The sequence below is a fragment of the Orycteropus afer genome, unplaced genomic scaffold (genome assembly GCF_000298275.1).
Source record: "Orycteropus afer afer isolate SDZICR_OR568_19922 unplaced genomic scaffold, OryAfe1.0 scaffold00533, whole genome shotgun sequence".
Taxonomy (NCBI): domain Eukaryota; kingdom Metazoa; phylum Chordata; class Mammalia; order Tubulidentata; family Orycteropodidae; genus Orycteropus; species Orycteropus afer.
Genome location: NW_006922120.1, coordinates 342311 through 356348, shown reverse-complemented (window position 1 = coordinate 356348; position 14038 = coordinate 342311). Strand labels below are relative to the sequence as shown.

At 37.9% G+C, this 14038-nt stretch overlaps 1 protein-coding gene across 1 annotated transcript in view; it reads left to right on the top strand.

Moving 5' to 3' along the window:
• SMYD3 (SET and MYND domain containing 3) overlaps window positions 1-14038 on the top strand; it is a 1342222-nt gene that overhangs the window by 1042188 nt on the left and 285996 nt on the right. The window contains exon 6 of the mRNA XM_007955714.2: window positions 13871-13938. Coding sequence (XP_007953905.1) covers window positions 13871-13938 — 68 coding nt within the window. The remainder of the gene's footprint in view (window positions 1-13870; window positions 13939-14038) is intronic.

Here is a 14038-nt window from a genome sequence, read left to right as displayed (position 1 = left end):
GTCTCTCTGGGTAGCTGGCTGTGACCAAGCAGTGACCACAACCTTGCCCCTTGTCAGCTCTACTATACACCTGGGAATTGTGATCATTCACATAAACTTGTAGGGCCATTGTCTGCCAACCCTATATATGTACTGGGATACACTCCCTATTTCATAGACATTGTAAGTCTTTTTTAAACCAAGAAAGTAAAGTAAGTATTTTGTTTCAGTTGCTGGGGCAAAACCCAGTGTTCCTATTCCCTTTACTTCCTGGTGTTTAGTTTTGTCATATCTGTTTGGTATTATTTGATGTCACCAGCTTCAACTTATGAACATTAAAGTGGTTGAGTGGTTTGTGTAGGTATTAATTTTATACCAGTGTTCTTCAATCTAAGAAAAAAAGAAGTTTTTAGAATTTATAATTAAGTTGATATTTCCCCACTAAGTCACCTAAGAATTAGGAACTTCAGTGTAAACTTGCAGTTGCAGATTCCACCTTTGATATTAAAGTGTCCTCTCTTCAAGGAGCTTTCCGTGACCCTTCTGCTGGGTGACTTTGGCAGTTTGCATGAGATTTATTGGCTGAAAAGTCTGTCTCCCTGGCTTGTTTGAGAGCTCTTCAGGGCAGGTTTCCTATCTCACACCTTCTTCTAGCTCCAGAACTTGGTGTTATTGGGAGGAATAGAGGGTGGAGAGAAAGCAGGGAAGGAAGGAGAGAAATTAAAAGTAAAAAAAAGTATCTAAACTCATTGCCATTGAGTCAATTCCATGGTGACCCAGTGTGATGGAGTGGAACTGCCGCATAGGGTGTTTTTGGCTGTAATCTTTACAGAAGTAGTTTTTTAGGCCTTTCTTCCATGGACCCTTTGGGTGGGCTCAAACCACCAGCCTTTATGCTGGCTGCCAATGTTAACTGCTTGCACCACCCAGGAGCATCCTAAGAAGGACATTAGGAGAACTTTTTCTTGTCTCCCCTGCCCCCTATAATGATTATTGCCTTGGCTGGTTAGCAACTCTACAGAGAAGTTACAAAGTCACTGATATTAAATGTGCTTAGTACATAGTCATTCAGCAAACATTTTTATAACACACTCAGTATGTCGGACCAGTCTAAGCAAAAAAAAAAGGGGTGGGGATAAAATAGAATCTCTAATCTCTTGAAGCTCACATATGGAGAAATAGCTGTAATTCAGTGGCCGGTTGTGGGCAGCAGATGCATGAGCAAATACTGTGGGAGCACAAGCAAAGAGGTTTCTCTTCCCAGCTGGGAAGTCAGAAGGCTCCCAGCAGAGAAGACTTCCAAGCTGGACTGTAAGAGATCAGTAAGAGTTCAGTTGATGGAGGCAGAGAGACTGGCTTGCCTTGCAGAAACATGAAGGTATGAAGAGTGGAAATTTGAGAGGACAGCACATGAGGGCAAGCCCTGTAGAAGAGATTGGAATTGCCAGTGGGGACCAGATTCCAAACTCTGCAGTCTGCCTCTGTCCTCAGACCAGGGTTTGCCTATCTTTTATAAATCCACATTTCTAGCATGCTTTCTCACTCAAGATATTCCCTCTAACCATGCATAAAGAGTTTGTCAAATATTACGTTCAGCAATGTTTATTACGAAAGAAAATATATTTTGAGTGTGCTTTTCCAAATTAAATCTTCCTTCCACATTCTGATATTCAGGATGGAGAGGAGACCTGCCTTGTGAATCTCTCTAGAGAACCATTGAAGTTGTTCAGGGGCAATATTTTTGTGTTTCACCAACTAAGGAATCTGGTTAGGAAGGAGGCTAAGAATAGTATCATTTATATATTCATTACCAGAAGGCTGGCGGTTCAAACCCACGAGCTACTCCTCAGAAGGAAGATTGGGCAATCTACTCCTGTAGAGCTACTACCTCGGAAACCCAAGGAGGGGTTGCTATGAGTCAGATTCGACTCAACGACAGTGAGTTTGTTTGTTTGTTTGTTTGTTTTTGGTATAATGATTAGTTTATAATAATTAGTTTAAATTGTATCCTTGCATTAAAATCTCACCAGTCTGTTTTGTGTATCTAGCTTTGCTAGAGTCTTTAGAGAAAGAGGGCAAGAGGTTATGAGCTACACCTAGAGAAAGGACTGAGGTGGTGTTTTTCTTGTTAGCTGTGGTTGCGTTGGCTCCCAAGTCATGGTATCCCCATACACAATGGAACTAAATACCAGCCAGTCTTGTGTCATCTCTGTGATTATTTACAGAATGAACTATTGTGATCCATAGGGTTCTCACTGGCTGATTTTTGGTAGATCGCCAGACCTTTCTTCCTAGTCTGTCTTAGACTGAAAGCTCCTCTGAAACCTGTTCTGCATCAAAGCAAGATGCAAGCCTCTGCTTACAGATGGATGGTGGGTGTGCATGAGGTGTATTTGTCAGGAATTGAACCCAGGTTTTCCGCACGGAAGGTGAGAATTATACCACTGAAGGACCACTGCTCCTTAGAGAAAAGGCTGGTGTAGGGTGTCAATCTGCTTCCATAAAGATTATAGCCAAGGAGACCCTCTGAACAGTTCTACTCTGTCCTATACAGTCACTGTAAGTCATAATTGACTTGACAGCACACAGCAACAACAGCAGGGTGGGACTAAAGCCACAATTTCTTTTGTCTTTTATTTCCTTCTATATTTCTGGAAATAAAGGAGCACACCTTGGCAGACCACTAAAGCAATGGTCTGACCCTACAGCCTAATTTCTGGCAGCCTCTGGACTGCATCATCAAAACTGTGGTGCTCTCTACTCTGACTGATGCTTTTTATTCCTGGCTCCTGCCCACATGGTGGTCAGGTGGTGACCAGGGATGAGGTATGCATGGACAACCAAGAAGTTATTGACCCACCTGTGTGCTCCATCATTTCCTGCCATTACCTGGCAGAAACAGCCCTGAGTAGTAGTTCCCAAACCCAAACCATGCTTGTATCATCCCGTGTAGCTTGTACATAATGTGAAATTTATGCTCCTGCATTTCCCTCCCTGAGATGTCCAGTGTAATCAGAATGACAAACCCTTGCCTGCCAAAATATCTGCTGGAGAGAATTTAAAAAAAAAAAAGTGTTGCCATTGAGTAGATTCCCACTCCAACGATCCTGTAGGACAGAGCAGAACTGCCCCATAGGTTTTCCAAGGCTCTAATATTTATGGAGGCAGATCTTTATACCGCATCTTTCTCCTTTGGAGTGGCTGGTAGGTTGAAAGCACTGACCTTTTAGTTAGCAGCTGAGTGCTTAAACACTGTGACACCAGGGCTCTACTGGAAAGAATATTCACTCTAATGTCTATATCATGAGAGCAACCTCAGCACACACTTGAATTTATCTTTCATTTGGGGATTACATTAAGCAGTTGGTTAGTGTTCGTTTTTTCTTTCACATAGAACGTTTTTCTGTAGTCTTCTTTTCTCCATTAACTTGATGGAAAAACACAGATGATTCGAGCCACACTCTGCTATATTCAATTCAGCCTCCGTCAGGTGATTTACACCACCTAGCATACTTCGTTCAGGAATTAATACTGGAACTAAGACAAATTACAGTGTAGAAAACTGGCATTGCCTGGGGGTAGATATTTTCACCAACTATGTGGAAAAGAGAATAATGAAACTAGATTATCAGGTAAGAGAACATATTTGGAGATTCAAGCTGAACAAAAGAATCTTTAAGTGGGATCTATGGGGAGAAAGTTGAGCTCATTGTGGTAATAAACTTCTTGAGTAGGAGCATGACTAAATGAAATTTTTAACAGAAAGATTTCTATGGCAGAGCTATAGAAACTTACAACAATATCCTGTAATAAATTATTTAAGAATAGCATGGTAGTTCTGAGCCTCAGAATGTGAGAGGAAAATTAAACAATGGAAATCATGTCACAGAGCTTTATACTTTTGTACGTGTTAGACATCTGTAGTAAGTGTTTATCTCATCAGATGAATTATAAGGAGGTGAAATGCCAGGTAATATCCACAAGGACAGAACAGTAGACAAATTTGTGAAGATCATTCTTGTTTTGCTTTCTATTATCAATGGCAATTGTTTAAAGTACAATAAGTTCTGCTGTGAGTAAAACCTTCAGAAAATAAAAATGTAGGAAGGTTTCAGAAAGCAAGCATGTTACTTAAAAAGGCTTCATTCTCAAATCCTCGTTTGCAAACATTTGGCAGTTTGACCTTGGGAAAGCTGTAAAACAGAAAGCACAATTTTGTGATTGCTGTTCCCTCACTTGTGATATTGGCCTTGATATTGATTGTAGCCTTGGCAAGTCATTGTTGAGTATTTTCTAGGTTGAGTGTGTACTGCACATCTATTTGTGCTCAGATCTTGAATGTGACAAAACACCATTGCAGTTGTAGAATCAGACAGTATTTGAAGGATACATTTCCAACTAGACTTTTATATGGGATAGGATAAAGTTATTATCTTAAGTGAGAATTATTTTTTGCTTGTGTTATAAAGTATACTTATAGAATCTTTAATAATATTCATAATATGTAAAGACTCATTTTTACTTTTACTGTTTAACATGTGGTGCAGGTGGCTTAATTTACTTTAAATTTGTTTTGTACAAAAAAAACATTATTTATCAACACAAAGTTTTAAATGAAATATTTTTTTTGTTTGGGGCTGGGATATAGCATCATGTTTTTAATGACCCGATGTTTAACATTCTTATAATTGACTCTTTAAAAAATTAGCTGGTTCATGTTTTGTAATTTTCATGTTATGTTTCTAAATGAGGAGATAAAAGAGTTTTTAGGTGTCTAGGTACAAGTGTATTTCAAATGGCACACTGGAGATGTTAATAGTCTTCATTACTTCTGCTAAAAATAAAATTATATATTCATTATATATTCTCTTTCTAACATGCTTTTAAATACCAGGAACAGATTGAGGTGCTATGTAAGAATTTTAACCAGATAAAAGTCATTATATGGAGCATCTTGAGTCAAATTGATAGAATTAACATTTTAATATTACTTGCTAACTTGCTTTCCAACATCTCTGCATTCTGTCTTTAAGCAGTGGTCCATTTCATGTGCAAATGAAACCATATATGACTAAGAGAAAATTGAAAACTCTATAATTGTCAAATCCCCACAAGGCTAGTAATGGAACAAAGAACCAGCTCTGTGACTGAGCCATGAGCACAGCCATCTGCCCCATCACCTTACAGCATGCTCACTGAGAAAACCTGGAGGCTCTCCAGCCACTTCAGGAGAATGGGGAAAATATAGTACAGTAATTGTTTTATCTATTGATTTTTAAAAATTGAAATAGAAATAGATGCCATAATCACCCTCAGTGTTGTAAAGCTTCTGGAAACACTTTTGTGACTCCTGGGATTCATAAACCTTCATTTGGGAAATGCTGCCCTGAGATGACCTCCCTTCCCAGCCAATTTCCCTCTCATTGTTCTCCTGGTTTGGAGATCTCAAACCCTACGTCTTCGGGGCTAGGAAAAGATTGCAAGTGTATGTCCAAAGGAGGGACATTAGAAAAGGCCTGAAATGAATGCTGAAAGATGGATAGATATTTTCCAGATAGATAGGAGAGATTGGAAAGTACATTTTTAAATCTCTTAAGGTTTATGAGGAGATTCTGAAACAAAAATTCTGTGTGTAATGAAATGTCATATACCATGGAAGGAGAAAAAGATACCATAAATAAAATACTGAATGTGCTTTTAAAGTTAGAGAATTATTAGTTCTCTTGGGGGGCTGGGGATGATGAGGAACAATTATTTTGTATCAAAAACTCCAATTTTGATTTCAGACCTGCTGGCCCTTCCTACTCCCTTTCCTTCTATCCCCAGAGCTTAGTAAGACTGAATGTAGCAAAGCTGCCTTTTGAAAATTCACTTTAGTTCTCTGAATTAATAAACTCTATCCATCAAAAGTCCTGTGTCCAACATTCTACTTACTCTTTAAACAGAGAAATTATAAAGATAATGCATACAATCTTTGAGGAAACCACTTTGTATCTGTGTTCAGAAACTAAGTTCTCTTCTATTTAAGTAAGATTTTAAATTAATATTTTTTAATTGAAAACTTTCTTTGAAATAGGCTGTTGTTAGGTACCATGATGTAGGTTCTGACTCATAGTGACCCTATGTACAATAGAATGAAACACTGCCCAATCGTGTACCACCCTCACAATCCTTGCTATACCTGAGCCCATCGCTGCAGGCATTGTGTCAATCCATCTTGTTGAGGGTCTTCCCCTTTTTCGCTGATCCTCTGCCTTACCAAGCATGATATCCTTCTCCAGGGACTGGTCCCTTCTTACAGTATGACTCAAGTAGGTGAGACAAAGGTTTTTCTGGCTTCCAAAGAGCATTCCAGCTGCACTTCTTCCAGGACAGATTTGTTAGTTCTTCTGGCAGTCCATGGTATTTTCAGTATTCTTTACCAATACCATAATTCAAAAGCATCAACTCTTCTTCTGTCTTCCTTATTCATTGTCCAGCTTGCACATGCATATGAGGCGATTGAAAATATCATGGCTTGGATTAGGTGCACCTTAGCATATCTTTGCATCTTAACACTCTAAAAAGAGGTCTTTTGTAGCATACTTGCCCAGTGCAATACGGCATCTGATTTCTGAACTGCTGCTTCCGTGGGTGTTGTTTGTGGATCCAAGTAAAATGTAATCCCTGACAACTTCAGTCTTTTCTCCATTTATAATGATGTTGCTTATTGGTTCAGTTATGAGGATTTTTGTTTTCTTTATAAAGAGGTGTAATCCATACTGAAGACTGCAGTCTTTGACTTTCATAAATAAGTGCTTCAAGTCTTCTTCACTTTCAGCAAGCAAAGGTGTATCATCTGCATATTCCAGATTGTTAATGAATCTTCCTCCAATCCTGATATTGCATTCTTCTTCATATAGTCCAGCTTCTCAGATTATTTGCTTAGCATACAGATTGAATCGGTGAAATGTATAACCCTGACTCACATCCTTCCTGACTTCAAACAATCAGGATCTGTTGTTCTCTTTGAGTGACAGCCTCTTGGTCTGTGTACAGGTTCCTCATGAGGACAGTTAAATGTTCTGGAATTCACATTCTTTGCAATGTTATTCATAATCTTTTAGGCTCCACCCAGTCAAATGCCTTTTGCATAGTCAATGAAATACAGATATCTTTCTTTGCTTTCAGCCAAGATCCATCTGACATTAGCAGTGCTATCCCTTGTTCTATGTCCTCTTCAGAATCCAGCTTGAATTTCTGGATGTTCTCTGTCAATATACTGGTACAACCGTCTTTAAATTGTCTTCAGCAAAATTTGATATTAATAATATTTTTTGATAATTTCCATATTCTATTGAATCACCTTTCTTTGGATTGGGCACAAATATCAATTTCTTCCAGTCAGTTAGCCAGGTAGCTATCTTCCAAATTTCTTGGCATAAATGAGTAAGTGGCTCCCGTGTTGCATCCATTTGTTGAAACATCTCAGTGAGTATTCCATCAGTTCCTGGAGCCTTGTTTTTCACCAATTCCTTCAGTACAGCTTTGACTTTTTCCTTCAATACCATTGGTTCTTGATCATATGCAATCTCCTGAAACAGTTGAACATCAACCAATTCTTTTTGGTATCGTGATGTTGTATATTCCTTCCATCTTCTTTTGATGCTTCCTGCATCATTGAATGTTTTGCCCATAGAAACCTTCAGTATTGAAACTCGAGGCTTGAATTTTTTCTTCAGTTCTTTCAGCCTGAGAAATGCTGAATGTGTTCTTCTCTTTTGTTTTTCTAACTCCAGGACTTTGCATGTTTCATTATAATAATTGACTTTGTCTTCTCTAGACGCCCTTTGAAATCTTGTGTTCAGCTCTTTTATCTTGTCATTTCTTCCATTTGCTTTAGCTGCTCTGTTCAAGAGCAAATTTCAGAGCCTTTTCTGACATCCATTTTGGTCTTTTCTTCCTTTTCTGTCTTTTTAATGACTGTTGGCTTTCTTCATGGATGATGTTCTTGATATTATCCCACAATTCCTCTGGGTTTTGGTCACTAGTGTTCAATGCATCAAACCTATTCTTCAGATGGTCTCTAAATTCATGTGGTTAATATTCAAGATCATATTTTGGCTCTCGTGGACTTGTATTAATTTTCGTCAACTTCATCTTGAACTTGCATATTAGCATTGATGGTTTGTTCCACAGTAAGTTCCTGGCCTTGTTTTGACTAAAAATAGTGAGCTTCTCTATCACCTCTTTCTATGGATATGGTCAATCTGATTCCTGTGTATTCTATCTGGTGAGATCCACATATTTAAGCACCATTTATGTTGTTGAAAAAAAGTATTTGTAATGAATAAGTCACCGGTCTTGCAAAATTCTATCATGCGATCTCCGGCATCATTTCTATCACCAAAGCTGTATTTTCCCACTACTGATGATAATTCTTTGTTTCCAACTTTTGCATCCAATCACCAATATTACAATATTGATTATTGTAATAATCAATACATCTTGATTGCATGTTTGGATAATATCAGACTACAGAAGTTGGTAAAAATCTTCAATTTCTTCATCTTTGGCTTTAGTGGTTAGTGTGTAAATTTGAATAATCGTCATATTAACTGGTCTTTCTTGTTGTTGTTGTTGTTGTTGTTATGTGCCGTCGAGTCGGACCTGACTCATAGCGACCCCTCCTTGGGTTTCCGAGGCAGTATCACTACGGAAGTAGATTGCCCCATCTTCCTTCCGAGGAGTGGCTGGTGGGTTTGAACCACCAGCCTTCTGGTTAGCAGCCAAGTGCCTTAGGCACTATGCTACCAGTTCTTCCTTGTAGGCATATGGATATTATCCGATGGCTGACAGCATTGTGCTTCAGGATAGATCTTGGTACATTCTTTCTGATGAAGAATGTCATTCCTGGAATAGTAAACTATATGATTGTCTGATTCAAAATGGCCAATACCAGTCCATTTCAGCTCATATAATGCCTAGGATATTAATCTTTAGGGGTTTCTTTTTTATTTTTGACAACTTCCAGTTTTTCTAGATTCATACTTTGTATATTCCATGTTCCATTATTAATGGATATTTGCAGCTGTTTCTTCCCATTTTCAGTTGAGGCCCATCAGCAAATGGAAGTCCTGGAAGCTTTACTCCATTCATGTCATGAAGATTGACTCTACTTTGAGGAGACAGCTCTTTAGCTCTTCCCCAGTCATGTTTTGAGTACCTTCCAACCTTAGGGGCCATCTTCTGGCACTATATCAGTCTACCATGAGTGACCCTGCTAGCATTTGAAACACTGGTGGCATAGCCTCCAGAAACACAATTTAATTAAATTAATTTAATTTAATTTAATGCTTAAATTTTGGAAAGATTTTAAACACTAATTTCTTTTTCTGAAATAATTCATTAATATGCTTTTCTAAATGTATCACTCTGCTGTATTCATTTATTAATTGTTTTATCTGTACTGCTTCCTAAGGAAATGAAATACTTTGAAAAATATTTAAACTTTTATTTCTGGGCTTCATTTTCATTCTTTTACTTCTTCATGTAAAGATGATTTCCTTTCAAATTATCATTTACACACATACAAAGATTTTATCTACTTCTTCTTTAATTTAAAAAAGGAAAACCAGAGAGCTGGCTCCTATCTACCAGTGCTATCAGTTATATATGTCAACTGTATTTCCGGTAGAGTTCTTAATCCAGATAGTACCGAATAGAACCAACGTTTTTAATAAAAGTATGAGTAGGTGAAAACTGCTTTTAATTTACTAGCTACTTTATTTACACCATTCAGAACAATATAAATAAGGAAATCCTAAAATTTGTTAAATAAAATTGTTTAAAAATCCTCCTTATTTTAGTGGAGTGGAGCAAACTGGGACATGAGGGTGCAAGATAGTTTGATAATAGTGAAAACAGGAAAAGGAGAAGTTGGGAGGAATGTGAACAATGAAAAGACAAGGTACTAGAGAAGCAAAAGAGAAGGAGAGAAATGGGGGACTATCATTCATTCATTCATTCATACTTTTTGAAAAGCTGTTATTTGTAGTAAAAATATATTTAACAAAGCATTTGCTAATTCAACATTTTTCACATGTACAATTCATTGGCATTGGTTACATTCATCATGCCGTGTAACTATCATCACCATCCATTTTCAAATTATCCTACCACCATTAAATTCAGTGCCCCCTAAGCAATGACTTCCTCTTTACCCCTCTTTCCCACCCCAAGTAACCATTTTGGTCTCATACATTTGTCTATTTTACGTAAATGAGATCATATAGAATTTATCCTTTTGGAACTGACTTATTTTGCTCAGCATAATGTTCTTAAGGTTCATCCATGTTCTGGCATGTATCAGGACTTCTTCATTTCTCTCTATGACTGAGTAATATTCCATTGTATATATGTACCACATTTTGTTTATCCATTCATCTGCTGATGGACATTTAGATCATTTCCATCTTTTGGCTATTGTGAATAGTGCTGCAGTGAACACTGGTGTCAAAGTATCAGTTTGCATTCCTGCTGTCAATTATTTTGGGTATATACTATAGTTAGGGGTGGGATTGGTAGGTCATATCATAGTTTTAAGGAGCTCTAGTGGTACAGTGCCAAAAGCATTTGACTGCTGACCAGAAGGTTGATAGTTCAAACCCACCAGCTGCTCTGACTTGATGGCAGTGACGTCTTCTTCTTCTTCTTCTTCTTTTTAAATCATAGTTTTATGTTTAACTTTTTGAGGAACTGCCAAACTCTTTATATATATATATATATATAGTGGTTGTACCATTTTTGTATTCCTACCACCAATGAATGAGTCATTCATACTGTTACTCAGAAAATATTTATTGTGTGCCTAATGTATCAGGCCTGGTTAGTAAACAGAGAATCAAACAAGTCCTTACACTCATCTGATGGATAGGACTGTCATCCCAGCTATTAGACTAATGAAAAAGAAGATGAAGTTGAAGATGAGCTAGAATGGAGAGAAAGAATGGGCAAAGAGATATGAGCAGGGTCATATAAATGTACAGATTGGACATATTGGATAAGAGAGAGAAATGCTCCTAAAGAGATAAATAAAAGTCAACTAAATCAGGGATCAGGAAATGCTTTCTGGAGGAAGAGGTAGCTAAGTTGACATTTCTCTTGTTAGCTCTCCTTTTGTAAATTCCCCCAGAATAAACTTACTTCAGAAAAACCTTTAATTTGATTCATAGTTCAGAAAATAATAATATTTAATTTTGGTTTCATTCAAAGTTACCAAATTAATTCTGTTTGGACTGGTTTTTCATTAGATGATTACTTCAGATAAAATCCTGAATATACCTTACCAAAAATCAAACCAAACTTACTGCCATTGAGATGAATCCAACTCATAGAGACCTGCATTGGGTTTCCAAGGCTGTAATTTTTTACAGAAGCAGATTGCCTCATCTTTCTTCCACAGAGCAGCTAGTGGGTTCAAACCACCGAGTTTTCAGTTAGCAGCCTAATGCCTTAGCCACTACACCACCAGAGCTCCTTGAATATACCTAAATATATATTAAATTCATATCTACCCCCCAAAAAACTTCATAGACATTTAAAAATGTTTAAAATTTCAAGAAGAAAACAAAGGATCTTTTATCCTATATTTTTACCGTGCATTTTATACACTCAAATATATATAGACAGTGCACTGTTGCAGCTTAATGCAAAACAGATGCCCTTTTAGCCATTTAACAAGTATGTGTTTAAAATATGTGTATAGTTTATTCCCTGACTTGAGATTGTAGTTTTTTTGGATTTTCAGAGGGAAAATTCTAAATCATGATAAGTTGCACTCAATTTCATATAAAAGCTTTTAGAGCAGTGTAACACTGAATGCTTTTTCATACTCTATATTCTTTCATATAAACCTGATTTAGAGAAATTTGTTGTCACACTTTTTCCTTTATAGAAACTATAGTAACATCAGCACCCATTTTAGTCACTAGTTCATTTCAAGCCTACAGTGGCCTCTGCTACTTTCTTTGAGATGAGTGTTGCTCTGTTTTGTCTAAAATTTATATCTTTAATTCTAACTGCTTCCCTGAACTGTATTTGCCTGCTCTTAGTCTTGGTTTAGATATCTAATAAGCCATTTCAAACTTAACACAAATGAAACAGAACTGTTGGACTTCCCAACTCTGCAACCAACCGTTCCTTTCACAGTCATGATTATCTTAATAAATGGCAACTGTAATCTTCCACTTGCTCAAGCCAAAAACCTCCAGCATTCTCCATAAGCAACCCAACAGTAAATCTAGTTGGCAGTGCCACCCATTCTCCCTTCTTCTACTGCTACTAACATCTCAGTCACTTCATCTGTCACCTGGGCTATTGCCATAGACTCCTAACTGGTTCCTCTCCTTCCCACCCTTGTCCTTTTACAGCCCATTCTTTGCACAACATCCGAAGTGATCGTATCAAAACAGATATCAGATCCATTCACTCCTCAGTTCAGAATCCTCTAGTGACTTTCTGTCTAAAATAAAATCCCAAGTCTTTAATATGGCTACAAAAAAATAAAACCTCACTGCCATCGAGTCGATTCTGAATCATAGTGACCTCATTGTGTTTCCAAGGCTGTAAATCTTTACAAAAGTAGATTGCCTAGTCTTCTTCCCACAGAACAGCTGGTGGGTTTGAATCTCCAACCTTCTGGTTAGCAGCCCTTACCCACTGCACCCCCACAGCTCTTTTAATGTGACTTCTTGTTGTTGTGTGCTGTCAAGTCGGACTCGACTCATAGCAACCCCTCCTTGGGTTGCCGAGGCAGTATCACTATGGAAGTAGATTGCCCCATCTTCCTTCCGAGGAGTGGCTAGGAGGCCCTAAATGACCTAGCGACCTCTCTGATCTCTTCTTTTTACATAATCTGTTTTGATGACATGAACCTTCTTTTTGGACTCTTCACCAACATCAAGCACATTCCTACCTCAGGCTTTGGCACTTGCTCTTTTTCCTGAAATGATCACTCATCGCCTGGATATACACATGTTCATTTCCTTCAGGTTTCTCGTTAAATGTCACCTTATCCTAGAGAACCTTCCTGACCACTGTATTTCCCTGAACACTTTTCTTCTGTTCCTTTCCTTTCCTTTATTTTTCTCCTTATTTATCCCCCATCCGACAATTTATATGTCGTTGGGTTTTTCGTCATTCTCCCTCACTACAACTATAAACGATAAGCTCCAGGGAGGCAGTGAGCTTTTTCTCTTTCTTTGTACACTGCCATCTCCCCAACACCTGTCTGAGGCAGTGATGTGTGACCAGGACCAAGGTTTTTGGATTCCAGGTCCAGTGTTCTTTCCACCCTCATGCATTTACCTTATTCCACAAATGAGGTTTTAAATTCTTTAAGTTCAATAATAGGGGATAGTATTGTGCTGTGCATGCAGTCCATATGCCTAGTAAACATCTAGTTTGACTGAATGCCTTCCTGTTCTTGTTGTGGCCTGTCATCAGCTTGGGTCACAGACCCATTCTGGTTGTACCTCACTCCTTATGTTAATAAAAGACAAGCTGCTAGTTCTCAATAAATAGCTGATTTATATTTGAGTCTTGAACATTTCATGTAACTGTGTAATTTGGGGGGAGAAGGGGATTAGACTGAAATTAATGGGCCCAGTGCTAGTTTAATCCTGTGCTTTTTATAGGCTGTTGGTATTTCTGCACTTAACTGCCTGATGTTCTTAAGGAGAGTGTGTCCCAGATATGTTGTTTTGCAAATGAAAAGACATCCATGTTTTATTTGGATCTTTCCAAAGCAACTACTAAAAGTCTCCTATATTTTATTTTGAAAATGTTCTCTCACTTGTGAAGTTTCTTAATGACTCTGGTAATCCTGATTGTCCCTCCCTTGTTTTTACAGGTGATCTGCAACTCTTTCGCCATCTGTAATGCAGAGATGCAGGAAGTTGGTGTTGGGCTATATCCTAGGTATAGTGGACAATATTTCATTTACTAGAAGGAACAACTTTAATTCACACCTAGCTCTCTAGCCTTTTAAAGGTAGTTAGAAAGCCTGTGGCAGCAGCTG